The sequence below is a fragment of the Nicrophorus vespilloides genome, unplaced genomic scaffold (genome assembly GCF_001412225.1).
Source record: "Nicrophorus vespilloides isolate i.1.1-1 unplaced genomic scaffold, Nicve_v1.0, whole genome shotgun sequence".
In the NCBI taxonomy this organism is placed as follows: Eukaryota; Metazoa; Arthropoda; class Insecta; order Coleoptera; family Silphidae; genus Nicrophorus; species Nicrophorus vespilloides.
In genome coordinates, this window is record NW_017100114.1 from 422,118 (window position 1) to 449,334 (window position 27,217).

At 35.9% G+C, this 27,217-nt stretch overlaps 1 protein-coding gene across 2 annotated transcripts in view; it reads left to right on the forward strand.

The window, feature by feature from the left end:
* Positions 1-26,955, forward strand: part of LOC108568734 (muscle calcium channel subunit alpha-1) — a 49,885-nt gene extending 22,930 nt beyond the window's left edge. The window contains exons 3-29 of one of the 2 annotated variants that reach the window (XM_017929974.1): positions 16,057-16,162; positions 16,236-16,375; positions 16,442-16,548; positions 16,620-16,772; positions 16,827-17,020; positions 17,079-17,182; positions 17,252-17,661; positions 17,726-17,799; positions 17,862-18,013; positions 18,073-18,283; positions 18,336-18,456; positions 18,544-18,748; positions 19,008-19,141; positions 19,552-19,678; positions 20,017-20,146; positions 20,411-20,574; positions 20,773-20,863; positions 20,985-21,092; positions 22,649-22,701; positions 22,764-23,382; positions 23,441-23,524; positions 23,591-23,785; positions 23,842-24,096; positions 24,151-24,816; positions 24,947-25,269; positions 25,643-25,935; positions 26,397-26,955. In XM_017929974.1, the coding sequence (XP_017785463.1) occupies positions 16,057-16,162; positions 16,236-16,375; positions 16,442-16,548; positions 16,620-16,772; positions 16,827-17,020; positions 17,079-17,182; positions 17,252-17,661; positions 17,726-17,799; positions 17,862-18,013; positions 18,073-18,283; positions 18,336-18,456; positions 18,544-18,748; positions 19,008-19,141; positions 19,552-19,678; positions 20,017-20,146; positions 20,411-20,574; positions 20,773-20,863; positions 20,985-21,092; positions 22,649-22,701; positions 22,764-23,382; positions 23,441-23,524; positions 23,591-23,785; positions 23,842-24,096; positions 24,151-24,816; positions 24,947-25,269; positions 25,643-25,935; positions 26,397-26,719 (5,542 nt within the window). In that variant the 3' untranslated portion in view covers positions 26,720-26,955. Of the gene's footprint in view, positions 1-16,056; positions 16,163-16,235; positions 16,376-16,441; positions 16,549-16,619; positions 17,021-17,078; positions 17,183-17,251; positions 17,662-17,725; positions 17,800-17,861; positions 18,014-18,072; positions 18,284-18,335; positions 18,457-18,543; positions 18,749-19,007; positions 19,142-19,551; positions 19,679-20,016; positions 20,147-20,410; positions 20,575-20,772; positions 20,864-20,984; positions 21,093-22,648; positions 22,702-22,763; positions 23,383-23,440; positions 23,525-23,590; positions 23,786-23,841; positions 24,097-24,150; positions 24,817-24,946; positions 25,270-25,642; positions 25,936-26,396 lie in introns of both variants that reach the window. The other variant, XM_017929972.1, reaches the window with a different exon arrangement.
* Positions 26,956-27,217: the final 262 nt, after the last annotated feature.

Here is a 27,217-nt window from a genome sequence, read left to right on the forward strand (position 1 = left end):
TTCATTTAATTACTTTATATTGGATCTAAAATTAATATTAAATATTGACATTTTGTAATAAATTAAATTTAATAGCAAAATAATTTGATGATAAAAAAAATCTAATTTAGAATCTGCATTTTTATCTTTAATATAAAAATATAAGGGCCACTAATAGCCGAATTAATGTTCTTATTTTTACTTGAAATTTGCTGAATTAAAGTAATTAAAAAATGATATTTACAAACATGATTCATGATTCGTTTTTCATTAGATAAATTATTGAGGAATTGAGAATTAGCTTCGTTTTCCCGAAATGTCTATCATTAAAATGTTGAAATTGCATATTGCTTATTATAGGTCGGTTGTTGAGATGATGGGTATTGCAATTGTATTAATTATTTGTTGGAAAAGTTCGATGGCTTCAGGATACGTCAGTCTGTATTCAATAACGTTTCATACCCGTCAATTACAGTGCACATAGCCTTTATTTCATTGCAATTGAAATATTAATCGGACGGCACAGATATTGACGCCCGGGGCCGAATGACCCGCAGGTCGTCGGTCCGCTGAACCCACCTCAACTCATCAATTTTTGTTTGTTTTGTTTTTCGATAATTTGTGCTGCATTGAATTTCAGCCTAGCCCATGTAATTCAAATGTACTCATCAATGAATTATGAATACAAAACAGGAAAAACTTTATATCATTATTTATTATTCATATGAAAAAAAAAAACAATACATTCATTGAAAAAAAAAATACTGTAATTCAATTTTATAAACTACTGAATGAAAAAATATTATCTGAATGGGATTGAAGCTTTAATATAAAATATTAATTGATTTAAAAGTGATTATGTAATTACTTTGAATGAGCAACATAAATTATGTAACAAAAATGAATTTAAACGTAATTATGTATTTTTTTTTATTTGCAACTTGAAAGTTGTAAACTGTTAATCGAATTCTGAATACGTAATGTAAAATTTGATTGGGGTTCACGCCGGTAGATATTTTCTGGTTAAATGGGGCAATTTGCGTGGATGAAAGTCAAATGCAAACAAAGTGAATTTCTTCTTCAACTTTCGCTTCGAAGTGCATGGGAGAATCACGTTTGCGGCGCATAAATCGTGATTAGAAATATTCCTGAAGTTTATTAAAAAAAAAGAAAATAGAAATACAAGGCGCAGCCAGTAAATCCTCGTTTGAAACGCGAATGAAGATCAATGATATCATCATTATTTTTGGTGCATCCAAAATTAGCTGAAAATATGTCGAAAGCTTTATTACTGTGAAATTTCAGACTTGAAAATCGCCCTTTCAGACAATAGAAAATTGCAGGATTTTTTTGCTTTGTTTTCTGTATTGGGCAGAAGGACGAAAGCAGGATAAAAAAAAACAAATCTTAATTTACTCGTGCAACCAAAATTTGCTGAAAATACATCGAAAGTTTTATTATTCTGAAATTTCAGGCTTGAAAAATTCCCTTTCAGAAGGAAACACTGTCGGATTTTTTTCTCTTTGTTTTCTTTATTGCATAAAAGGACGATGACAGGAGAAAATAAAAAAGCAAACCTTTATTTACTCGTGTTATTACATGCGACTGCTACGAAAACGCTTTGCTGGAAACATCAAACGTTTCGGCTTCCCTTGAATTGCTTCAATTTCGAAATCCGTTTTCTTCCTACATCTAACAAATGCCCAGTTTGCAAATAAAACAAGAACAACAACAAAAAAATAAGTATGGAAAAAAAAAGCGATGAGAAAAGTGATTTACGAATTGCCACCTTCAAACAAATACAGCGATTTTTTTTTTATATAATTGCGCTTAAAAAGTTTCAATTTATTTTCATATTATGCGCGATGCATGAAACTAATTACACTTTCCAAACAAATTCCATTTCAGCTCGAATTAATGCATGAAACGCTGTCATTTGAATTCATTTAACGTTCTCGTCCTTCCGACTGTTTCTCTCTGCGTACATTTTTTTTATAAACAGTTTTTACCCAATTAATCTTCTGTTTACAAATTAGCTTTGTTTTAATTACGGACAATGAAACAAACAAAAAAAATTAATATTGAAAATTAAAATAGAACTCGTATTGTTTGTTTTCGTTTTATTGTTTTGTAAATTTCAAGTTGTGCAGGGGTGAATTCAACAATTGTTGGTTGGGGTTTTTCATTTGCGAAGACGCGTGACGGACGCAGAAACAAAGGCGCTTTGGACGTGACATCGCTCGGAGTTTTCCCATTGAAAATTGTTTGAATATTATGCTTCGCATAATGCCATTGTGTTGCACTTAGTTCGAGAAGTGAAGCATATGCATTTCGCAACGTATGTGCATCAAATACGTAGCCTTTATTCGATTTATTAAAACAAATGTGTTTCGAAACTTGCAATGTAATAGAAGGTAAAGTTTCACCGAAATATAAGTTGAGGTTGTTCCGGGAATCTGGTTTATGTTCTTCGTACGTGTCGACTGGTACCCGATTCGCACGTATTGTATCAAATTTTCGGTAGTTGTTTCAATAAATATACACACACACACACATTGGGGTGGGTCAAATATCCATGTGATCAAACGTCTCTGTTGTTTGCTGAAGTATCTTCAATGCAAACGTTTCAGCAACGAGACAAAAAACATATAAGTATGTATAAAAAGCGGCAGTTCAGCGAACTTGGTTTATGCCTTTCGTACGTGTCGAAAGCCGGGACCATGAAGTTTATTTCCGTGCAAGAAATGTATCCTACTTTACATTCATATACAAAGTATAATCTTCAGAACTTTAAAACTTCCAAAGCTTTATTCAAAACTAAATTATACCAAATCCCTCATTTCAATTAACGATTAAAAATAAACATTAATTATCTCTCAAGTTTTAGTTTTCTTTCATAACTACCACAATTCAAATTACACAAGTTATCAGAATTAAAAAAAAAATAAAAACGTAATTATTTTATTGCTATTAAGCAAATTTTATTATGTTTTAAACAAAAAATATATATTTTTAAAATTTTTTTTGAGAAATTCATAAATTTTGTAACAAAAATATATATTTTTTTTAAGAGAAAAGTGAAAAGTAATGCTTTTAGTTTACTCATTAACAAATCTCATTGAAATACGCTTCTAAAGAAAATATTTATAGGTTTTTTTTAATAAACATAGTTTTTTTTGTATAGAAATTTCTTAATTAAATATTCATTTTTTATGTGAAATTATTATACTTTTTATATACTTTAAAATTTCTTAAATTAAAAGTTGTATGATTTATAGTAAAAAAATAACGCGAAACGCCGCTTATTAGGGACAAATTCTAAACAACTGAATCAAAACTAAGGAAATAACATAAATTTGCTCCGCTTTTTCTTGATAATATTCCGTTTAATCAGGACAGTGATCGTGTGTGAATCCCCGTAGCGCCGGGACAAAATATGATAGTCTTGATTACAGTTAAAAATGTTTAAATTCAGTTAAAACTTGTATGATTTGTAGTGAAAATAACGAAAAATTATTAATTGTCTATTACAATTGTAACTATTAAGTTTTAATATATTTTTTAATAATTAATCTTAGTTTATTCATCATCTGTTAAATATGTAAACATGTAATTTACTTATGTTTTGGTTCGTAACTTTGAAGTATTCAATTAGGTCTCATCCATCCTGTTTCAATTATTCCTCCGAAGTTGATGTGAGATTCATTGGGCCAGTAGTTCCCGTCTAAATTTGGGACAACATGTGTTACCGATTCATAATAATTCCGTTCTTCTGTTGAGTGTCAAGAGTGCATAAAAAGAATAAAAACAAAACGAATAAAAATAACTTGAGAGGCTTTTCAGTTGGCCGCATGAGGAAGCTGTTTGTCAGTTTGCACAAACAAGCGCCGCTCTATTTTCGTCCGCGTAAATAGCGCGTATACATTACACGCGAGAATAGAATACGGTTTGTGCAAATCGTTCTTCGAAATCTGATGAATACCGACGCAAAATTAACAAAAAAAAAGAAGCATGAATCAACTGCATGAGTCATTTGCACGAAACTTGCAATAACAATTCATTCAGTAAAATACTTAATTCGATTCTGAAATATCAAAGTAACTCGTCTATTTTTATTGATTTTAAATTGATCCAGCAATTGCTGCCAAAACGTTTTGATTGACGAGCCAATAAACCTATCGATGAATCTCTCACAATACCACCGGAAATTACATGTTTACCGTTATAAAATCCTGCGTCCGCCTTTCGCAAATTGAAACGCTATAAAAATTAAATTTACAAATTCATCATTTTCGTATTAAGCTATTACGTTAAAAGTCAAAGGTAAACAGCGATTGCTGCAAATGAGATTTTCCGGAACGTCAAATATTGGATAGAACGAAGAAAAGGCTTTGGATTCTACATCTTCTTTCCCTATATTTACCAATTTGTAAGAAGCAAACGTAGCTTCGGAAGGCTGTTTACTTCACGTGAATCTCGTTCCATCTCGAATATCTGTAATTATTTCGCTTCGCATTGACAGTTTTATTTGTCAAGTTGATATGCACGTGTTTCATTTACCATAACTAAATTAATATATTTGTGTTTCCAATGCGCTTTGGTTTTTATTCATTTATTCCAATACAATTGACAGTTTTTGCAAATTAAATTATGTCAATTAAAATCTATTTTTTTGCATGCCAACTATTTCCACGCCAAATTTGATTGCAGTTTTAGTAAATCAACGTTATTTTTTTATTCTCAGCTTCATGATTGAATTTATATAACAGAAAATCACATTTAACCTATTCTTTCGTATTATTTTTAATAAAAACGATGCAATCACACACACAAAAATTAATGAATCAATTAATTTTTAATTGAAATATTTTCATATGTATACTGTTGTATAATATAATAAAATTTATTAGGAATGAAATAATACTCGGAAATAAATGAATTAAACAAAATTTCCAAGAAAAACTTGAAATAAAAACTAGAATTTAAAGATAATATAACATAAAGAAATAAACTTTGAATGTAGTGAAAATAGTTTATTTTACAGATAAACTGAAAAACAAGTAATAAGAAAAATAAATTAAATGTTTTATAAAAAAAATATTACTTACATTTTTTTAATTAATTTATTTTTTTTCGTCTGAAAGGGTCTGAAAAGAATTATGTAACCTACAATGAAATAAGAATCTGTAAAATCGATAAAACTGTGTTTTGTTTATTATTTATTTCAGCAGTTCTGATAATCGAATATACGTCAATAAAAATCAAACATTTTTTATTGTTTCCGAGCAATTGGTTTCCACGTTGAAATTGATTTGTAATTTTAGGAAATAAACGTCAATTTTAATTTCCAACTTTACAGCTTTCATCTGCCAAAAAAAAATCCAATCGTAATTTCCTTTCAAGAAACGTTAAAATTACGTTTACTACAAATCGTAAATTTATTATTCGACTGCAATTATAATGCTTGTCTCAGGTTACGTAATCTGTTTTCTGAAATTACGTACTAATTCGATCTAATCCAGTGTAATTATGCATGTACAAGTCCAACAGTTTATTTACACAAATAAGATTAATCTTACGTAAATAAACCTTTAATTGTTTATTAGTTTTTGCTTTCAAAAAATAGATTAAAATAAACAAAATACTTACTTACAAATACTTTTCAATGTAGACATCACAATTATTTAATAAAAAAAGGACAAAAGAAATAAATGAAACAAAACAGATATAAAATCTTCCAAAACTATTATATTTTATTAAAGAAATTATCAATTTTTGTTGGGACAGTTAATTTTTTTATCACAAAATTCTAAAAGCTCTAACTTGTTACAAGTAGATACCTTGTAACAAGTTTGAGCTTTTAGAATTTTGTTCGTAAGTCGGGAAATACCTGTAAAGTGTTGTATAATAAAAAATCTTAATTTAATTATATAATTGTTAAAAGTATAATGAATACGTTGATAGATTATTAATTATTTTTTATTGCTGTAAAATTGGATTAGCTACCTTGTAACAAGTTAGAGCTTTTAGAATTTTGTTCGCAAGTCGGGAGATATCTGTAAAGTGTTGTATAATAAAAAAAATCTCAATTTAATTATATAATTGTTAAAAGTATAATGAATACGTTGATAGATTATTAACTATTTTTTATTGCTGTAAAATTGGATTAGCTACCTTGTAACAAGTTAGAGCTTTTAGAATTTTGTTCGCAAGTCGGGAGATATCTGTAAAGTGTTGTATAATAAAAAAATCTTAATTTAATTATATAATTGTTAAAATGAATACGTTGATAGATTACTAACTATTTTTTATTGCTGTAAAATTGGATACTCTGCATTCAGCGAATAGTGAATTTTCGCAGAATTTGCTTTGAACTTCAAACATAGGAATCAGATTTATCTCATGTTACATAGGACACTTATTTGATCAAAAGATGCCGAAGGTTATAAAAGCTTTAACTCTTCCTAGTCAAATAACGTCATATTCCGATTTCAATGGGCCTTTGAATATATATATTTGTAGTCGTTATTATTGTTAAGCCTAGTGGAGTAATTAGTGCAATATGTTTTCCTCGTTGATTGACGTATCGTATTACCAGAATCTATAAATCACTTAGAGAAGTGCATTTATTCAACTATCTCGTATTACATGCATCTCGTTTTGTTGATTGTTTCTATATCGGTACGAAAAGCGAACAAACTATCGGATTACAACGATCCTGATTGATGACAAAATTCCACCTGCTACTTCCATTATTCAGAGCCTTCAAAGGACTTTCTAGGAACGATGATAAAGTTTTCAAATCGCGTTTCCACTTTTCATCATGAATTCTTCAAATGCATGAGTTAACATTTTCGATTACCTTTTCACCCTTTTTGTCCCACCACCCGAAATTTGTCTTTTGATTTCGTTCCCAGCAACGGAATAACTTTATAAGATCCGAACGTCGCATTTAATCCGCATTCGAAATATTCCGCGTCACATCTGCATATTAAATAAATCCCTGAAGGAATACGGAAACGTGCATAAAGCATTCTCTCTCTGCTTTTCTCGTGAGAAATCCCTTAGCGAAAGCTCAATACAAAGCAAAGCAAATTTCCTTCCGTTGCATCTCGATGTTCTTTGATTCCCTTCGAGCTGCTCATTCTTTATTTTTATTTTATTTTTTTTTGCGTTATCGCTGTTATTATTCCTCCAAGCAAGTGATACTGATGTTTGCGCAAAGAAGCGGAAAAGAAAAATAATATTGGAGCATATCAAAGTCAGGGTCTTTCTTTCTTCCCGGATTTATTTACATTTTGCTGAAAATATTTATTTGTTCTTTTATTTTGAAACATCCACCCTCCTCGCATTATTTTTTATATTTATTTTTTGGCTTCGCCCAAATCCCCAATGCAGTTATTGTGCACAGTCGGACCACTTAACGCTGCCATTCTGGTATTAACTTTTCGACCGGAAGTCCGAGTAAAAACCCTGAAACTGCAAGGGAGTAAACCAGAAACTGAAAGAAAAATAAAGAACAAGTATATATTGAAAGAAAACAGCGTATTGCTTTCGGTTTGTATGCATTTTCTTTTTTTTCGGACTGCTTGGAAATTTCCATCTGGCGGAAAACGCCCCGAGGCCGTGTGCTTTCTGGAAATTATGTTTGCTATTAAACATGGGAATGCCCACGCGGCCGGTTCCGTGCATTATTTAATATTTGCACCTCTCCACCCCCTCTGGCGGTCCGAAGTACCACGGGACAAACATTGGGCATCGTTTCTCTGCGATTTACGTTTGTTTGACGGTAATTCCATTAGAATCATTTGTTTGTAGCGCGAAAATGTATTTTTCGTCTTCTAATTTCCCTTGGCGAATATTCATCGATGGAACAACCTCCTTTTTCCGGATGAAATCGATACATCATAATAGATCCGATCTTTCTCTATTTACATGGGAAGCTGTCTGTGACCCAGCATGCATTTATTCATTCGCACATCCAAACTCGTCCATCGGCTTCCATCTATCCACACCCTGCGGAACTTATCACTACCACCGATCTAATTGACCACCCACATTTGGTTCCAGCGATTTCCGATCCTTGCATTCAAATCGAATCATTTCCTATCTCTCATCTCATCTCATCACATCATTTTAATTACAAAGATAATGAACATTTGTTTAATCTGTATTTGACCCACTTTTAGAACAAAGCAAATCATTAAATTAAGTATTTACAAACAGCCACACACAATATCCATTTTGTTAATGCAACTTCAATAAATCACACTTAAGCCAAAAATCCTGTCACAATAATTACACATAACAAATTCAGGTATATTCCAATTGTATGCTATGTTGAAAGGATAATCTTAGTACATTATATATTGATTGAAATAGTTCTAAAAAAATAAACACAAATTATATAAATAAATCTAATTATTCGGAATTATAACATAGATAATTATAATTAATATTAGAGTTATAGAAAGAAATACAATCAATTCCACTTAATTAGGACACATTTTTATCCCAATTATCCGAACTTCTATTTGTTATTTGCTCGATTTTGCCCCTAATAAGCGTATGTCCCTATTAAGCGGAATCGCCTGTAGCTTGTATTTAAAATAAAAATTAAATATTGAATTTAATGTGAAATTACGAATGACAATAGAGATTTTAAACTTCCCGATGGACAATCATATCTCACTAAGTTCTAGGAAAAATGTCACGTCCTTCCAAGCACGTCTCAATCCGCTAACTTCCATTTATTAACTTCGGCAAAGTTTTCTTGGTCGGTCTAGTATAATTGACTCTGCATTCTTTTCAGTGATTTGTCTTCAACTAACATCTTTACTTGATAAACTTTACTAGTTACATTTAGACATATCATAGTTACTCTATTAATAATCGTCGATATACAGTCGAGTCCGCTTAATCGGGACAGTCATTTGTGGAAATGGAACTTCGGATCATTGCACCAAATATACGTGTCCCGCTCAAGCGGAATCAACTGTTTCATATAAAACATATTTCTCTCTAAACTACTCTTCATCATATTCTGCTATTAATATAATTTGTATGATTCATAAAAAAGACACAACAAAAAAAAATAATGAAGGTTAGACATTTTATTATGTATTGGATTGTCTATAAATGTTTATAGTTGTATACAAAAACTGTGGTCGTAAAGAAAAATCACTTAGATCGTATAGCAGAAGGTATCAACCTCGGAGTTGTTTGAGAAAACACTTAAATTGTTCTGGGTTGGCGTAAAATTGAGAATCAAGTACAAGTACACGCTTATACTTAGCGGCGTGATTTGACACGCTCCGACAAGTATAAACGTAGACTTTATTTACCGAAGCACGATACTCCGGATTTGTTTGCGGCGCGGTTCGTCCTGAAAATTAACTGGAGTCTACAAATTAAACAACATTAAATTCCGAGCAGCAATATTAGCCCATAATGACGATGTTTGCGTCTTCTCTTCGATTCTTTATTATTATTATTCTTCTTCTTCTCAAATGTCCAAACTCACTTATTTGCGAAGCCCAAACAAAAATATGTAAGAGCTTTATTTACTCGCTCTACGCTTTAATTGTGATTTCCGAAGAAAATATTTGTCGTTGCCGATGTCGATCGAATCGAAAATCTAGCGGAGTGTGTAATATGGGTTTAATTGCTTTTATGCAGGATCGGAAAATACCGATCGCCATATTAAAATTGCATTTGGAAGCTGCAAGCGATTTTCTGGATGTCCCATATTGCTTTTACAATATAAAATCAAAAACATACCGAAGATTCGACCTGTCTGAAACCAAAACAAAAAAAAATATATAAAAAACCTTTGTGCTCTTCATAATTAGTTTTGGCGCTCGTAATTAAAATGTCATACTTCATTTTCACCGTTTCTCTGCATCTGCCTCTCTTTAGTATTTTTTTTTTCAATTCGAAGAGAAAGAAATGAGAAAAATATATTTACCAAAAAAAAATAGAATTAACAGCCTAAGCAAAAAAAAGAAGAAACATCAATCAAATTGACGCTTGTGCTGTAATGATTTTACCGATTAACACGTTCCTGTGTCGTGTGTGTTATTTATGCATTTTTTTGCGTTACGTTGTTATTCTTGGTTGAATGTAAAAGCCCTGATTTTCATTGCGGAAAAGAGAAGGAAACTTGGTTGATTGGATGGTGAAAAAGAGGGAGAGCTTGAAGCTCAAAGCTGTGGAACGGAACCGAGCCCGGATGTTTTCAAGAGATTGTTTACTATGTAGTCGTCCAGTGGCCTGTGGACCCTTTGATTCCGTGCCACCTTATGTTCGAAGTATTCTTGTTGTTTACAAAACGAACCAGAATGTATATGTTACTAATCGACGCGTTTCATTCATTCCCAAAGGCTTGTTTACCAATTTCGATACATTCTACAACTTTGTTGATCTCGCAAACTAAACCGAGTGTCGTAACCTATTTATGTCTATTCTCATACAATATTCATATTCTAAATTATAGAGAAGCTCCAGGAAATTTTCTAATGTTTATAGATGAGAAATTACTGTAACATGTTTTAACTTAAAAAAAACATAATTTATATTTGAAAACTGCACTAATACTGTTTATTGATGTAAAGATGATATTGATTTCTATTAATAGATTTGTCCATAATGAAGAATTACCTTTGGTCAAGTATAGTTGTTTCTTATTAAATATTATAGATTATATACAAATTAAATTCATTTACTATAGTTTCTTTCATTCATAAATTTATCCAAAAGCTAAGAACCGTGTCCTTTGCAAATTCATGAAAAACGTATATAAGTTATGTACGATCTATTTTTAGATAAAATGCAAATATATATACACACATTGTTCGCTCTATTATTACGGTCCTACGGTGGAGCACGCAATGTACGAATTTAGTATATGGCCCATTAAACACCATACACAAATAAACGTACATGCTTACATCAAAAATGTATCTTTAATTCAAGTGTGTGTATTTGCGTGCAATGCACACGTAACACGCATAAAATACTATTCCACTAACTTACATTTTCCCAACCCCATCTGTTATCCCTTCAAACAATAATATTACTATCTGCACTTAAAGCCTGGTATCGCATAGATATGACTAACTATAAACCTACTATATTTAGATAACCTTCGTAGCTTTTAAATTATTCTCATTTACAAATTCCAACTTATTCACAATAATTTTACAAATTACAACATTTCTTGTAATATTTCTTTATTTTTTTTAAACAAAGACATTTTCAGTTTTCATTAAAGGTTTTAAAATTAAGCTTCTGAAGATTATTGAATTTTTCATTTTTTAATTTTTATCCAATATTTACAAATTAATTAAATAAATTATTTTTCTATTAATGTTCAAAATATGTCAAGTCTCAATTATTTATTTATTACAAAAATTAAATAATTTTATTTTGAAAAAATGTAATGAAAATAGTATTATAGTTTGTACTAAGAATTAGTAATAGTGAGTTTAATCACAGGAAATTATGATGAGCATTATTGAACTTAAAACTTGTTCATAGCTGTTCATATTTTGTACATAGAAGATATTAATAATAAACTAAATATTTCATTCAAAGTTAAGTTTAATTGTAACTTGTGATTATGTTTTTTTTCTAATTGAAGTTAATAAAAATGGTTACATTTATGTACACACCGAATTAATAGAAGTAAAATTAGTGTGTATTAAGTTTATTACAAAAATAACTTGTAATGACGATGTTTATAGTCAGCGTTTATCAGAAGTTAATAAAAATACACCTTAAGTTTAGTGCAAGAATGGCAATAGCTTGTGATAATGATGTTTGAAGTAGTTAAACTTGAATGGAGCAATTACGCGATATATTTATGTATGCCATATCCATAAGACGATTGGAGATACATTTATGTGCGGACAAAGGGAAGTCATCCAATTCCTCCGATGCGAATAGCAGACCGACGAACTTCGATTTTCAGCTTATCTCGAATACGTATATAATAATAATAATAAAGCGAATCGCAAATATTTGCATGGATTTTCATCTGCGACGGATAAATCCGCCGCAATCCGCGACTTTGAGCGCTTCATCCGCATGCAACTTAACGCCTGCCTCGCGAATCTAATTCAGACTTCTGCGGGCGGCTGCAACTCATTAAAAGTTACGAAATCCTCGCGGGCCTCCAAATTTATTAACATTTATTTGCCACCTCCCAAACTGCATTGAATCCACGAAAAACTTCGATCATCACGATGATGATTAATTCATTCATTAGTTAATTACTGTAATTGATTCATTCGGCTTCGCGTGATTTTCGCTGCCGTTTTCGTTGCATAATCGACGCTAATGGTCGGCCCTAAGGGCGAAAACTCGTTAACCGGCCGTATTTTAATTACTACTCTAAACAATGCAAGGTCACGGTTTTCTGTGAAAAACGGTACTTTCATTAATGTTGCATTAACTGTAATAAAAAAGCATAATTTCTTTGATGTGCTTCGCGGCTACAGGATGCTGAAAAACGGGATGGACAATAGGACAATGAGCGTCGAGTGCGACGGCACGGGCAGATTGTGCAGGGAGTAATTACTGCCGGTAATTAATATTTATTCATCCGCGATGGAATCGTTTTCACGAGAAACGCGTTAAATTGCACGCAATTAGGTTTTAGTTCAATCGGCGTGGCTCATTTCGTGCACCAATCGTTTAAAAATTTTAAATTTTATATTATTAATGCACCTTTAAAACGGTACACCACAACAATGATAAAATAGAACACGACAAAACCGAACAGTGACAAAACAGAACATCCCTCATTTTACACGGTACTTTTTTTACACGTTTTCGTTGAAACTGGCTATGAACAATTGTTTTGCCTTTCAATATTTTTCTGTGATTTATGTTTTTGATATAATTAATAAACAACGAAATTATGCGTTTTTTTGTGCATACTTTTCGATTTACATGGTTTTACATTCAAAAAGTTACAATTTCGATTTACACTTTTTTCCGTGCAAAACAGTTATTTTAAAGTAAATTAAATTTTTTTTATTTGAAACAAATACAAAATTATTCCATTTTTTATATTAAATTGTATATACTTTATCAATGAAAACAAGTATATTTTTGCAAACTTCTCGAGTTACACGTTTTTCTCTGAAACCTATCATGTAACCCTCCTAGTTACACGATAAGTGTAATATATATTTGTATTACACCAAAAATCTTTTCGCCCTAAAAAAATATATTTTATTGAAATTTTACATATCACTTAATTCTGATAAAATATAATAAATTTGGTTAATACAAATTTAAATTCACATTTTTAAATATATGTCAATTCTACCCATATTTATAAAAAAAAGTTATTTTAAAGGAAATTCACAAAATTTCATGTGAAACATTACAAAATTATTATATATATTATATTTATATTAAATTTTATAGACTTTATCAATTGAAAAAAGTATAAAGGATTATATAATATGCAAGTGATATTTGATTTGGCTCAATGCAAATATTGAAACTCGATTTTAATAAAAATAAATCCATATAACATGTACATACAAACGATATTGAATCTTCTGCTTTGATATATTTAATAAAATCCACGTTCCAGTGAACGTAATATATTTTGTTATTTAATAGAATTTCTTTGGAATCGAGATGATTACGTCGTGGCATTTCATCCGCAAATCTTTTATTCTATTATATACATGCTTAGTTCAATAAGAATTTGATACCGGTTAGCATGTAATTCAATACGTGTAAATATATCAACTGGGTCAGTTGTAGTCCAATCAAAGATCCAATTAATGTGGACTAATAATTGTCAGGTGATAGATTTCCCAGCTATATACTAATCATATCCAGTACACAACAACGATCAATTTGCCAATGTAAACTTTGAATTTCAATACGACGTGGGTTTATATTTCAGTAAATTCACCTTATTTTCCATTAAGTTTGACCCACCCATTTGAATATTAAGTCTTACGACAACAATGAAAGGATCTCTACGTAATATCAATCTCTGTATATAAATATATATATTTACTTATTAGAATTTCAAATTAGTACAGAAGCAACAAATCCAACCTGCAAGCAAAATAAGATTGCAAATTATCTGTTCGAGAATAACTTTGCACATATTAAGCAACTTATTTTGTTTTTTGTTACTTCTCCAACTGCATATTTCCTCCCCCACCTACGCGAGATCTCACGATAAAATACAAATGAATATTCATCCCCCCTTGGAAAAATACCGCAGCAGTGTGTTTCATGTTCGCAGCAGTACTTTTATTTTTATGTATCCTTCTACTTCGCATCCCCCTGTCGACGAAGAAGTAGCTCCAAAAACACACAGCGGAATAAATAATAATTAGCGTGTAATTAGGGGTGCAGAATGAGTTGCCGCAATTCTCTTTTTGCCAGGGGCGTTGTTATTTAATCAGGGGAAGTTTCAGCTGAAGGAGTTGAATGTTCGTCCACCACATTACGTTTATCATCCGTTTATTACCAAGCAAATGGAAACAATTTTTTTTTTTTAATTATTATGCGAAAAGGGCTTTGTTCATTTAATTACTTGCATTATTGAGGGGCGAGGATACACGCAGTTTGCAAATGCGTTTCCGTTTTTCTCTCCCTTTCGATGTTCCTGTTTCGTTTAATTAACTGCCAGAATGCATAATAATAACCGGTGTCTTTGATGCTACGCGGCATAGGGAAAATGCCTCAGAGATTAATTAAGATTTTTTTTAAAGAAACGAGTATTAATTGAATGCTTCAAGTGGTCATAGCAGGCTTCACTCCAACATGGAAAACTTATATATTGTGCTTTCGCATTTTATGGCTTGTTTTAAAGAGAAAAAAAGGGAAGAGTTGGATCTTTCGGATAATTTTCTATTGTGAACTCTAATCAGATTTGTATAAATAATCATTATAAATATAAAAACTGATATCTGAAGGATTTCTTCAGAAACGTTGTATTAATGTTTCAGTTTGCAGTATTTAAAGTAGTTAGAGTTGAATGTAAATAGGATTTCAGGATGAGATAAATAGAATTAAGTGAATTGAAAAACTGATAACGAAATCGCAATGTCTAAGGAAAAAACTAACGATAACGCAACTTAATGCAAAAAAAGTCGACGTTGAATAATTAACAAAGTAAAAATCTGATTAATTGAAAAATCCTTAACGAAGCTCGTAATTAAATGAAATCGTTCCGAAACGCCAAGCGTAGAGGCTAAGTAGGTCATTATACCCATGCTAGGGGTTATAAAACGCAATAATAATATTATGGGGGAGGAAAAAAGAAGAAAAAGAGAAGCTCTCGTTTTGATGCAATTGGCATTTGGAAAGTTCGCGTGAGGGGTTTTTGCGGTAGAGTGGAGCTATCGATTTCGCCCGATTTTTGTGTCGAATTGTATCTATTTTTAGAAACGTGAGACTTAGAAGAGGTGCGAATTGGGGGGAGGACAGTTACGCAACATTGTTCTTTAACATTTACGAAAAATCTTTGCTCTTCGCTCCGCTGATCCTTTACCGCAGAGGTTGTTATCCGCAGCAAGTCGGTATTGATTTTCTGCAAAGACTGGTTTGGTTAATTAAGGATAAGAACAAAGAAAAAAAAGTATAGAAACAAATGTATCTGCATAATGAGGAAATGACATTAATTTGGTAGCTGTAGGGAGAATAATCGAGTCTAGGCAATTATTGGAGAACTAATGTTCATAGGCAACCTGACAACCTGAGTATATAACAATTAATTTTGCACGGGATTCCATTTAAAAGCCACCTACCTACCTACCATACAGAGGCAGCCGACGCAATGGCTGCAGTGAAAAATTTAATTAACGTCTGCATGACGCAATTTATGCACAATGGGTTCCTTTGAAGCGAGCAATCGGAATAATTAAAACTAAAATGTATTCAAGCATAATAGATTCCCTTTTCGCGAGGAAAACGTTTCACTACATTCATCAAACACGCGTTTACCGCGCGCCACCTTTAACGCTCGATCGCATCGCGTCCTGGATGTTTCTTTCTTCTTCAAAGTACATTGTTCCTTAACTCTCCGCCAACTAGACCCTTCGAGTACTTGATCTTACTGACGATTTTCGCAAACTGTGTTGCCTTAGCCGTCTACACGCCATTTCCCGGTGGTGACTCAAATGCTACGAACACAATACTGGTAAGTAACTTCATCTAAAACTGCATCGAATTTATACTAATATGAACAAATCGTTGGCAATTATTGTTTGCAGGAAAAAATTGAATACGTATTTTTAGTAATATTCACGGTAGAATGCGTGATGAAGATTATTGCGTATGGTTTTATGATGCATCCTGGTGCTTACTTGAGGAATGGATGGAACTTGTTAGATTTTACAATTGTAGTTATAGGGTATGTATTGTACTTGTAGCAGGATGGATTTCACTCACTCACTTTCAATGTCTATCCTATTTTCAGAATGATCAGCACAGTGTTACAACATCTCATAAAGGACAGCTTCGATGTGAAAGCTCTGCGAGCTTTCAGAGTCCTTCGACCTTTAAGACTCGTTTCAGGTGTTCCCAGTACGTTTTTGCAGCTTAATTCCCCGTGAGACACGCGTTTCTAGCAATTTCGTTCTGTTTTCTGCTTGCAGGTCTACAAGTCGTACTCAACTCGATTCTTCGTGCCATGGTGCCTTTATTACACATTGCTCTTTTAGTATTGTTTGTCATTATTATTTACGCCATTATTGGGTTAGAATTATTCTCAGGAAAAATGCATAAAACTTGTTATAACAATATAACAAGTAAGTTGAAATCGATGCGTTCGGTGAGGGCATGTAATGATGGATTGATTTTAGATGAAATTATGGATGAACCCCATCCTTGCGGCGACACGGGTTTCAATTGCTCGGAAATCAATCCGGATATGGTTTGCAAGGATGGTTGGGAGGGGCCAAATTTTGGAATTACTAACTTTGATAACTTTGGATTATCTATGTTGACCGTTTTTCAATGTATTACTCTAGAAGGCTGGACCGATGTGCTTTACAACGTGAGAACGAGTATAAAAAAAATTATATCAATTATGAAAATGCATTTGTTTCATCCAGATTCAAGACGCGCTGGGTAGAACTTGGCAATGGTCATATTTCGTTTCCATGGTGATATTCGGGGCATTTTTTGTCATGAACCTGATTCTCGGTGTATTGAGCGGGTGAGGACCTCGGAAATGATCGCTCATTAATTTTAAAAAATACATTGAATTTTCGTTGTGCTTTCACAGAGAATTCTCCAAGGAAAGAGAAAAGGCTAAGGCCCGTGGTGATTTCCATAAGTTGCGCGAGAAGCAACAGATCGAGGAAGATTTACGCGGTTACCTCGATTGGATTACCCAGGCAGAAGACATAGAGCCCGAGGGCGAGGACCAAATCACCCAGGACACCAAGGTGAAGGTTATCAACGAGAAGGATTCGACCGATCAATTAGGTGAGGAGGACGAAATACCGCAGGAATCGTGGTTCAGCAAGAAAAAGAAGGATTTCGATCGGATAAACAGGCGAATACGACGGTCCTGCCGCAAGGCAGTCAAGTCACAGGGTTTTTACTGGCTCATTATAGTTCTCGTTTTCCTGAATACTGTTGTATTGGCGACTGAACATTACGAGCAACCCTATTGGTTAGACGATTTTCAAGGTAACTACTCCATCAAACCGAAGCCAATTACCACTAACTCACTTCAATTTCTCTTTCATTTCAGAATATACAAACATGTTTTTTATCGCACTTTTTACATTGGAGATGTTATTGAAGATGTACAGCTTAGGTTTTCAAGTATTGATCGCATTCACCTCGCAGCGGAATGCCTTTGTAATTAACGAATATTTAATTTGCAGGGTTATTTCGTTTCATTGTTTAATCGATTCGATTGTTTCGTTGTAATTGGAAGCATCACCGAGACCGTTCTTACTAGGTCCCAAATAATGCCACCTCTAGGTGTATCTGTTTTGCGCTGCGTTCGTTTGCTGAGAGTTTTCAAAGTTACCAAGTACGTCAATAGCACTAAAGTTTACCGAACCAAATGCCATTACCGTTTCCGTTTTGCAGATACTGGAGATCTCTCTCAAATTTGGTCGCATCTTTATTGAATTCTATCCAATCGATCGCATCTCTTTTGCTGCTTCTTTTTCTGTTCATAGTGATATTCGCATTGCTGGGCATGCAAGTGTTCGGTGGTCGCTTCAATTTTAATAGCACACAAAACAAACCGAGGTCCAATTTTGATAGTTTCTGGCAGAGTTTGCTCACCGTGTTCCAAGTAAGATCATTACGATGCAATGAATCGCTTAATCCCCTTTTAATTTTCATAGATATTGACCGGCGAGGATTGGAACGTAGTCATGTACGATGGTATTTTGGCTTACGGTGGTGTAGCCTCCTTCGGTATATTGGCTTGCATATACTTTATAATCCTCTTCATCTGTGGTAACTGTATCCTTTAAGTAACACTTAAAAATTAATATGTAATTAAATATAAAGAAACATCTACTTGTATCTACCTTGACTCGTTAACTTCAGATATTTTGCTAAACGTTTTCTTGGCTATCGCCGTCGACAATTTAGCCGATGCTGAGTCTTTGACTGCAATCGAGAAGGAAGAGGAGGAAGCCGAAGCAGAAAAACAGAACAAATCCAAAAGTCCGACGCCCGTGCAAGATGAAGATATGGAGGAGCATAGCGTTGAAGAGGAGGAACCAGAGGACGCGCAATACGATACGGAAAGGTAATTTGAAATGTTTGTTTTGATAAACAGTAGTACGCAGTGGGAGTGCTTTAATATGTGCATTGGTATGCAACACTACTAGCAAATTCGCACTTTCATAAACTTAGAGGAAACTGCTGACGTCAAGAAAACTTTCCCGAGACTTTCCCGATTAAGCAGTAAGACAATATTTGCGCCGAGCTGCAAATGTTATTTTCTAAGATTACTAGGAACAAACGAATTTATAAATTAGTTTTGCTTTGTTTTATTGACTGCTTAGATCTGATCACGATGATGAGGAACTGGAAGAGGAGGAGGAGGAAGAAGAGGAGGAGGAAGAAACGGAGTCACACACAAAGATCAGTTTGAACAACGGGATCAACGATTCTGAAGAGCAAATAAACAACGATCCAGGTAGGTCTAATTGTTGTTGGTTCGGTGGTAGTGCTTTTGTTAGTCATGTACAGAGCTTTGGTCAAAAGTTTGGTTGAACGTTGTTCGGAAAAGAAACCGTTGTTCGATATGATTTTCAGAGGAATTTGAAGAAATTAGGGAAACGGCGAGGCCTCGTCGTTTATCAGAGGTTAACATCGTAACCAAAGTCCGACCGATACCAGAAGGAAGTGCCTTCTTTATATTTTCGAGTACGAACAGGTAGGCCCCTTAGAACAGGGCATAGTTGCTGAAGATGGGATTTTTAATAATGTATTGGCATTTGTATTCGTTCATGATGATCATTGATCTTTCGCGTATCCCATACAGACTTCTGGCAGCTGTGTCATAACAAGATCTAGTATTAAGGTAGCCTGCACACTTAATTTCAGATATGGACGATGCCGATATTGGTGATGTCGGAGCTCGGCCGCGGCGGTTGTCTGAATTAAAAAGTAGCTCCAAGAAAGTGCCGATTCCTCCGGCGTCGTCCTTCTTCATTTTCTCCCCCACAAACAGGTGATCTCGGTAGTCCGGTGCCCTAGTAGTTGGATTGTTAGAGCTTGTGACCCCGTACGACCCGTAGTTAACCCTTCGCACGCCCCAAATATTACGTAGTAGACCCTGCGCACAATTCTCAATTTAGATTAGATTCTAAACTACCACATAAACAAAACAATACAAACACGCACGAATGGAAACGAAACAGAAATGCTAATTCCCTTAGATCTTTTTACGTATTTTCTTTTAACATTTCAGCTACAATTGAAACTCGACGAGACAAAGTTTTAATTTAGTTTACTTTATCCAAATAGCGCACATAGAAAACTAATATATTTCTTATTGATCCGGCATAGGTTTCGCGTGTTCTGCCATTGGCTATGCAATCATAGCGTATTTGGTAACATCATCCTGGTTTGCATTATGATCTCCTCCGCTCTGTTGGCCATGGAGGATCCAATAGAATCAAAATCTCGTATGAATCAGGTAAATGAAAGAAGATCAAACATCAGCTGCTCATCAATTTAGTATCATTCCAGTAATCAGTAATCTTTTAGGACTTACTCTATCAGAGTCTCTCAACTTTTACAACATCTTGCGATTGAGAGTAATTCAGGTTAAATGTTGAGAACTGTAACATCCTTAAATTGGTGATCGCCAATATTAAGATTATCCTTTAATTCATTGGCGATTACTTTATTATATTCCGTTATTTTTAATATGTTTTTTTTTTGTTTTTTTATTTGGCAGATGTTGGTTTGGTGCGATTACTTTTTCACGACCATATTCTCTACGGAACTACTACTCAAGACTATATCTGACGGTGTCTTTCTACATGATGGTGCCTTTTTACGGTCGGCCTTCAACGTTCTGGATTTGGTAGTCGTTTGCGTCTCTCTCATTTCTATATTCAAGTAAATATTTCTACTGTACTATATATTATCAATGTTGATCAAATTGATGAACTCGTATGCCGTTGCCATTTTCGTTTTGATTGTGCCGTTTTAGGTCGACGAGAATGGACTTTCTCGAAGATTTTCAAAACTTATCGTTTCGCGGATGGTCGACTTGCAAAAATTAATCTGTGCATTTGTGTCTGTGTGTGTTTGTAGTCAAGGAGGAGCGATGTCGGTGGTGAAAATCCTGAGGGTGCTGCGTGTGTTGCGTCCATTGCGTGCGATCAACAGGGCGAAAGGACTGAAGGTAACGAATCCGGCCCTGGGGCGGGTCATCTCTTTTTTTTTTGCATAATACAATAAATTTAGGTAGCGTGGTGGCGGAGGCAGGACCGCATAAATGCTCTCTTACTTATGTCTGTCCCTAGCATGTAGTCCAGTGTGTGATAGTCGCGGTTAAGACCATCGGCAACATAGTGCTGGTTACCTGCCTCCTACAGTTCATGTTCGCGGTAATTGGAGTCCAATTATTTAAGGTAGGCACCAGCAGTCCGTTGTTGTTTATGAGCAAATGCACCTATGGGTACCTAAAACTTGGCCTCTCACAGTATTAACCCCAGTCTCTCAAAGCCGGGCGCCACCAGTTGGAACCGATGGCGGACCGCCAAGTACCCCCCCAAAAAACAAAATTAACAGTACCAAACCACCACCAACCAGAACTTCACCCGCATGTCCTGCTGTGTATCCAGCTGTGCCGTGCTGTGTGCTCTTTCGCACTTGTAGTCATATCTAGGCTGGGACAGAAGGACCTGGGGGAGCGTGCCCGGAGCGCTACCCTCAGCTCCAACCCCAATACACGACAGACGCGACACCCTGGGTGCATTTGACCGTCCCGGCTGGCTGCGCGATGCCCGACCACTGTTCTACCGAAGACGCCTAGCTGTTCTGTTCTGATCTGTTCTTCCTACCAACTATTAAGAATATTATTATAATTATTATTACCATTATTATTTTGAAATTTATAATTTCTCTTTTAGTTTTGTTCCTTTTAATTATTATTTTCTTTTAGTTTATTATTTTTATTTACTTTTTTGTTTTGTTCTGTTTCTCTTTTTTGATTTCTTTTTTAAATTGACATGTTGTTGTTTCGTTTGTTTCATCCTGTCATGCCGAATCTTCTCATGGCTAGTATGTAGTGAAATGCGTGATAGTAGCCATTAAGACGATCGGCAATATCATGCTGGTTACCTACCTTCTGCAGTTCATGTTCGCTGTGATAGGAGTGCAGTTATTTAAGGTAAATTTTCCTGCTCGTGCTTCACGCTGCACCCAAGGTAGAACTCTGCATGTTCTGGAAGTAGACTTCGGAGTTGTCGAGCGGTGCCCAGCGAAAGCCACGTCCTCACCGCTCGACGGCTCACGACCTACGATTCACTCCAGATCACCAAAAAATAAACTTGTCTGTCTGTCTGCATCTGTCGGCACTGTAGTAGCTGGTAAGCTTTCGTCGGACACAGCCTGGCTCAGCTCGGCTTATTTATAAATATATTTATATACATATACATATATTTAATAGAATGGTTCTTATTATTTTCTATTTCATTCTATATATATCTATAGTGTTAAAAGCGTATACCTTATATTCTATGTCGAAAGAAACAGGGTTATGATTATTGTTAATGTTATTGTTACCATAATATTTATCATCAATTAATTTGTCTATGTCGCTGTGCGATGTGGTTGATATGCCTGTGTGTGCAAGATGCACTTAGAAACGGGCTTGTAGAGTTTGTGCAGCGATGTTAACAAATTGACGCAATAATGTATCTCGATCTATTGTTATTACAGAGTCAATTTCATATATACGTATAATATATCATTTATTTACTAGTTATGACTACAAGTGGTAGCAAGTGTTACGTCTCATTAACCGCATGCGTACATAATTCTTTAGTTGGTTCTTGTTTATCGTTCATCATCTTGCATGTTCGTTTCTCTAGATGACATTATTTTTCTTTTGCATGGAGTTTTGTTACGAATGTTGGAGCAATCCTTCGTTCGATCATTGTACTGACTAACGTATGTTCCGTAGGGAAAATTCTCGAAATGCACTGATGGCTCAAAGCTAACGGAGGAGGATTGCAAGTAAGTTCAATGCGAGACTGGGCGATGAAGACCAGAATTTCTAAACAGTTTTCGGCGTCTAGGGGGACGTACATAGTCTACGAGGACGGCGAGATCGGCAATCCCGAGATGAAGGATCGCATATGGGAAAACAACCGGTTCCACTTCGATAACGTGGCCAAGGCCATGCTGACCCTCTTCACGGTCTCCACCTTCGAGGGTTGGCCGGGTCTTCTCTACGTCTCTATAGACTCAAACGAGGAAAACAAAGGACCAATTCACAACTTCCGCCCCATTGTAGCCGCCTACTACATCATATACATCATCATCATTGCCTTCTTCATGGTGAACATTTTCGTCGGTTTCGTTATCGTTACATTCCAAAATGAAGGCGAACAGGAATATAAGAACTGCGAGCTCGACAAGAACCAGCGGAACTGTATAGAATTCGCACTAAAAGCGAAGCCTGTCCGACGTTACATTCCGAAGCATCGGATCCAGTATAAAGTCTGGTGGTTTGTAACGTCAAGGCCCTTTGAGTATACGATATTCATACTGATTCTCATCAATACCATCACGTTGGCAATGAAATTCTACAATCAACCGGAGCCCTATTCGGTGGCTCTCGACATCCTCAACATGATATTCACTGCTCTGTTTGCGCTGGAGTTTGTGTTCAAATTAGCCGCCTTTCGGTTTAAGGTATACGTCACCGGTGTAAATCGATCGATATCCCGTTTTCTAAACTCTCCTATTTCAGAACTACTTCGGAGATGCTTGGAACGTGTTCGATTTCGTCATAGTACTTGGCAGTTTCATCGACATTGTATACTCCGAAGTTAATGTAAATCAAAAACAACCCTTAACCATTAAAATACATATATAACCTTTAAAACTGTAACTATTCTAGCCCGGCTTACCTTCGACTCTGATTTCCATCAACTTCTTCCGGCTCTTCCGCGTGATGCGTCTTGTGAAGCTTCTCAGCAGAGGCGAGGGCATCAGGACACTACTATGGACCTTCATAAAGTCGTTCCAAGCTTTACCCTATGTAGCGCTGTTAATCGTGATGCTCTTCTTCATCTACGCCGTGATTGGAATGCAGGTGGGTAACTATATTTCGCGCGCGGAGAAATGTCATTAATGTTGTGATGCGTCTAGATGTTCGGTAAAATAGAAAGCATCAATTCGAATAGTTCGATAACGAGGAACAACAATTTCGCTTCGTTTCCGCAAGCGGTTCTGGTGTTGTTCCGGTCCGCAACGGGCGAGTCCTGGCAGGAAATTATGCTGGATTGCGCCGCGACCGCAGAAGTGCAGTGCGATTCAAGGATAGCCAACAGACAGAGCGAGAACTGCGGTTCCGACATCGCATATCCCTACTTTATATCCTTCTATATTTTATGCTCATTTCTGGTAAATATTTAATTACACGAAAGACTCTTTAACCTAACACGCTTCCTCTTACAGATCATTAACCTTTTCGTAGCTGTCATTATGGATAATTTCGATTATTTAACACGAGACTGGTCCATCTTGGGACCTCATCACTTAGATGAATTCATTAGGTTATGGAGTGAATACGATCCGGATGCCAAGGGCAGGATCAAACATTTGGACGTCGTCACCCTTTTGAGGAAGATTTCCCCGCCGCTGGGCTTCGGCAAGCTCTGTCCGCATCGTGTCGCCTGCAAGAGGTTGGTATCGATGAATATGCCCTTGAACAGCGACGGGACTGTACTCTTCAACGCGACCCTCTTCGCGGTGGTTCGCACCTCTTTGCGTATCAAAACCGAGGGCAACATCGACGACGCGAACGCGGAACTACGTGCCGTGATTAAGAAAATCTGGAAACGTACAAGTCCCAAGCTTCTGGACCAGGTGGTCCCGCCACCGGGTGTTGACGACGAAGTGACGGTCGGTAAATTCTACGCGACGTTCCTTATCCAGGACTACTTTAGGCGTTTCAAGAAACGCAAGGAGCAGGAGATGAAGGAAGGTGACAAGGACGCACACAACACCGTCACTCTGCAAGCAGGATTGCGCACCCTCCACGAGGCTGGACCGGAATTGAAGAGGGCCATCTCCGGGAACCTTGATGAACTGATTGATGATAATCCTGAACCAATGCACAGGGTAAATACCACTGTATTTATATGTAAACAAAATATTTAAATAATTAAGTGGAAGATATATTTTTCCTAATTGATATAATAAGTAAAATTTGTTTGTTAGTTTTGAATTGTCAATTATCATTTTGTTTCAGAGGAATCACACATTATTCGGTAGCGTTTGGTCTTCTATGCGTCGGACGCATAGCTTCAATCGGGCTAAATCGTTGAAGGTGAATTCGACCCAGATTAAGATCACACCTGCTTCCAGTATTGATTACCTTCAATGCAATTCGTTGCATAGGGCCGTCACCGAGGGGATGAACCATTTGACTTCGATGACGAAGAACGTCGTGCAGAACAGGTCAAGCGCGACTCTGCATCGACAAGACAGCAAGGACGAGGAGGCAATTCCGCTCAGGCCCTTGACCAATATGTATAACGGAGATACTGACAAGAACAACTTCCAAGTTATCGAGTAAGTACGACTACCTAGAGAATACCTAGTCAGAAGTGCAAAACACGATAATGATTAATGATAATTCGAGTATGAACGGGGGGGAAATGTGCTGATGTTCTTAAATAATAATAATAATATAAATGAGGATGATGATGATAATAATAATAAATATAATAATAATTGAAAAAAAAAAGAGAAAATGTAAAAACATATAAATATATCTGACGGAGGAGCCAGTAACGTAGTAACTTGATCATTTGGTTTCGCTTTCAGTAAATCTGGCTTCCTACACCCTCACTACAACGGTAAGCGTTTGGGGTGTGAGTGTGTGCCTGAGATTTGGTTTGATTTGGTTTGAAGTGATGTGATGGTGATGTTGTGTTTGTGCCAGTCTGCAGGGCGACCACACTGAGCTGATGCCTCCGACGCCGCCGCCGCGACGCGTTCTTCTTGGTCTGGGGGGCGGTTGCATGACGGCTACGCCATCGCCTGTGCAACACGCACCCAGCTTTAGTCGCATTGCAAGCGGCCTGAAACTTGCACAAGCACAAGCTATGGCAGTTGCAGGCTTCTTGCCGGAGCCTTCCGACTGGCCCGGCGCGCTCCAGCCCTCGGACACGGAAGGGAACGCCCGGCATGCGCGTTGCTCCCTTCTTAATCACAGGGCTTCCTTCCATGGCAGAGGTTAGCTCCTAATGCTCACAGCTAGCAGTCCAGCATGTCCCCAATACTCTACTTCTTCTTCACCACTCCTAAGACACGATCCCAACACATACACAAGCTTTAGCAATTTACTATAACTGTTGTAATGTACTACCTCTTGAAAAACTAATTTGGAGATTTCAACGCCTGATGTAACTGAAAATAAAATACTTTTAAATTAACGTGTATTAAATCAGGTATTGCAATTTCCGAAGACAGATCCTACACTTCACAACTATCTTCTTCTCTATCTCTGTACCTTTATCTATCTGTAATTCTTAAGTTATTGTTTGTGTTTGTTTTTAATTACTTTTTTCTTTCGTTCGTTTTCTTTGTAACTCTCTCATTTGATTTCTTCTTCTCCGATACACGATGTAGATGTCCTTGTAGTTGTTGTGTGTTAGACGAGATAGCGGCTCGCTGCTGCATGAAATTTCCTTCAGTTTCAGCATCGGCCGAGCCGAACGGACACGTGGCAATCGAGAGGCTGAGCCACTCACTGCCGGGAAGCCCCGCGGATCGCAGACCTGCCTCCTTCGAGGTGGTCGGATCCGCGGAGAGCCTGGTCGGACGGATCCTGGCCGAGCAAGGTCTCGGCAAATACTGCGACCCGGACTTCGTGCGGTACACGTCGCGCGAGATGCAGGAAGCCCTAGACATGACCCAGGAGGAAATGGATCGCGCGGCCCACCACCTGCTTCAGCAGGAGCGTCGCAAGCTCTCCCAGGCGCCGCCGCCCTTCGACGGCCTGCAGCCGCAGTTATAGCATCTCCAAACCCTCGGCCCAAACCAAACCCACGGCCAAATAACCCTCGGCCAAGCCATCTCGGTCTCCTAACCCTCCCAACATTCTACCAAGTGCCTAATACATTTCTTCTGGTCCAAAGAAGACTAAATATAATAATAACGTGTAGTTTTTTAACCTGGTTTTTATTTTAAGAAAGGATTGTTTCTCCAGTTACAAAATCCCAATGTACAGGGTGTAAGAAAAAAAAAATATATATGGAAATAAAATTATTCAATACTTAAAAAAAAAATAAAACAAAACAAAAAAATACAAGTAAATAACAAATTTTGAACCGAATGAACAAATACAACATAAAAAAATAAATAAGAATTAAAGAGAAGATGACGCTAAAGTAATTGAAAATCTCGATTAAAGCCCGTTCTAGAATTGCGATCGTTAATCGAACATTTGATGAGAAATCGGTATCTCCGTTAATCGGCATGCGTTCCCGCACGCATGACCGTTACGACAGGGGTT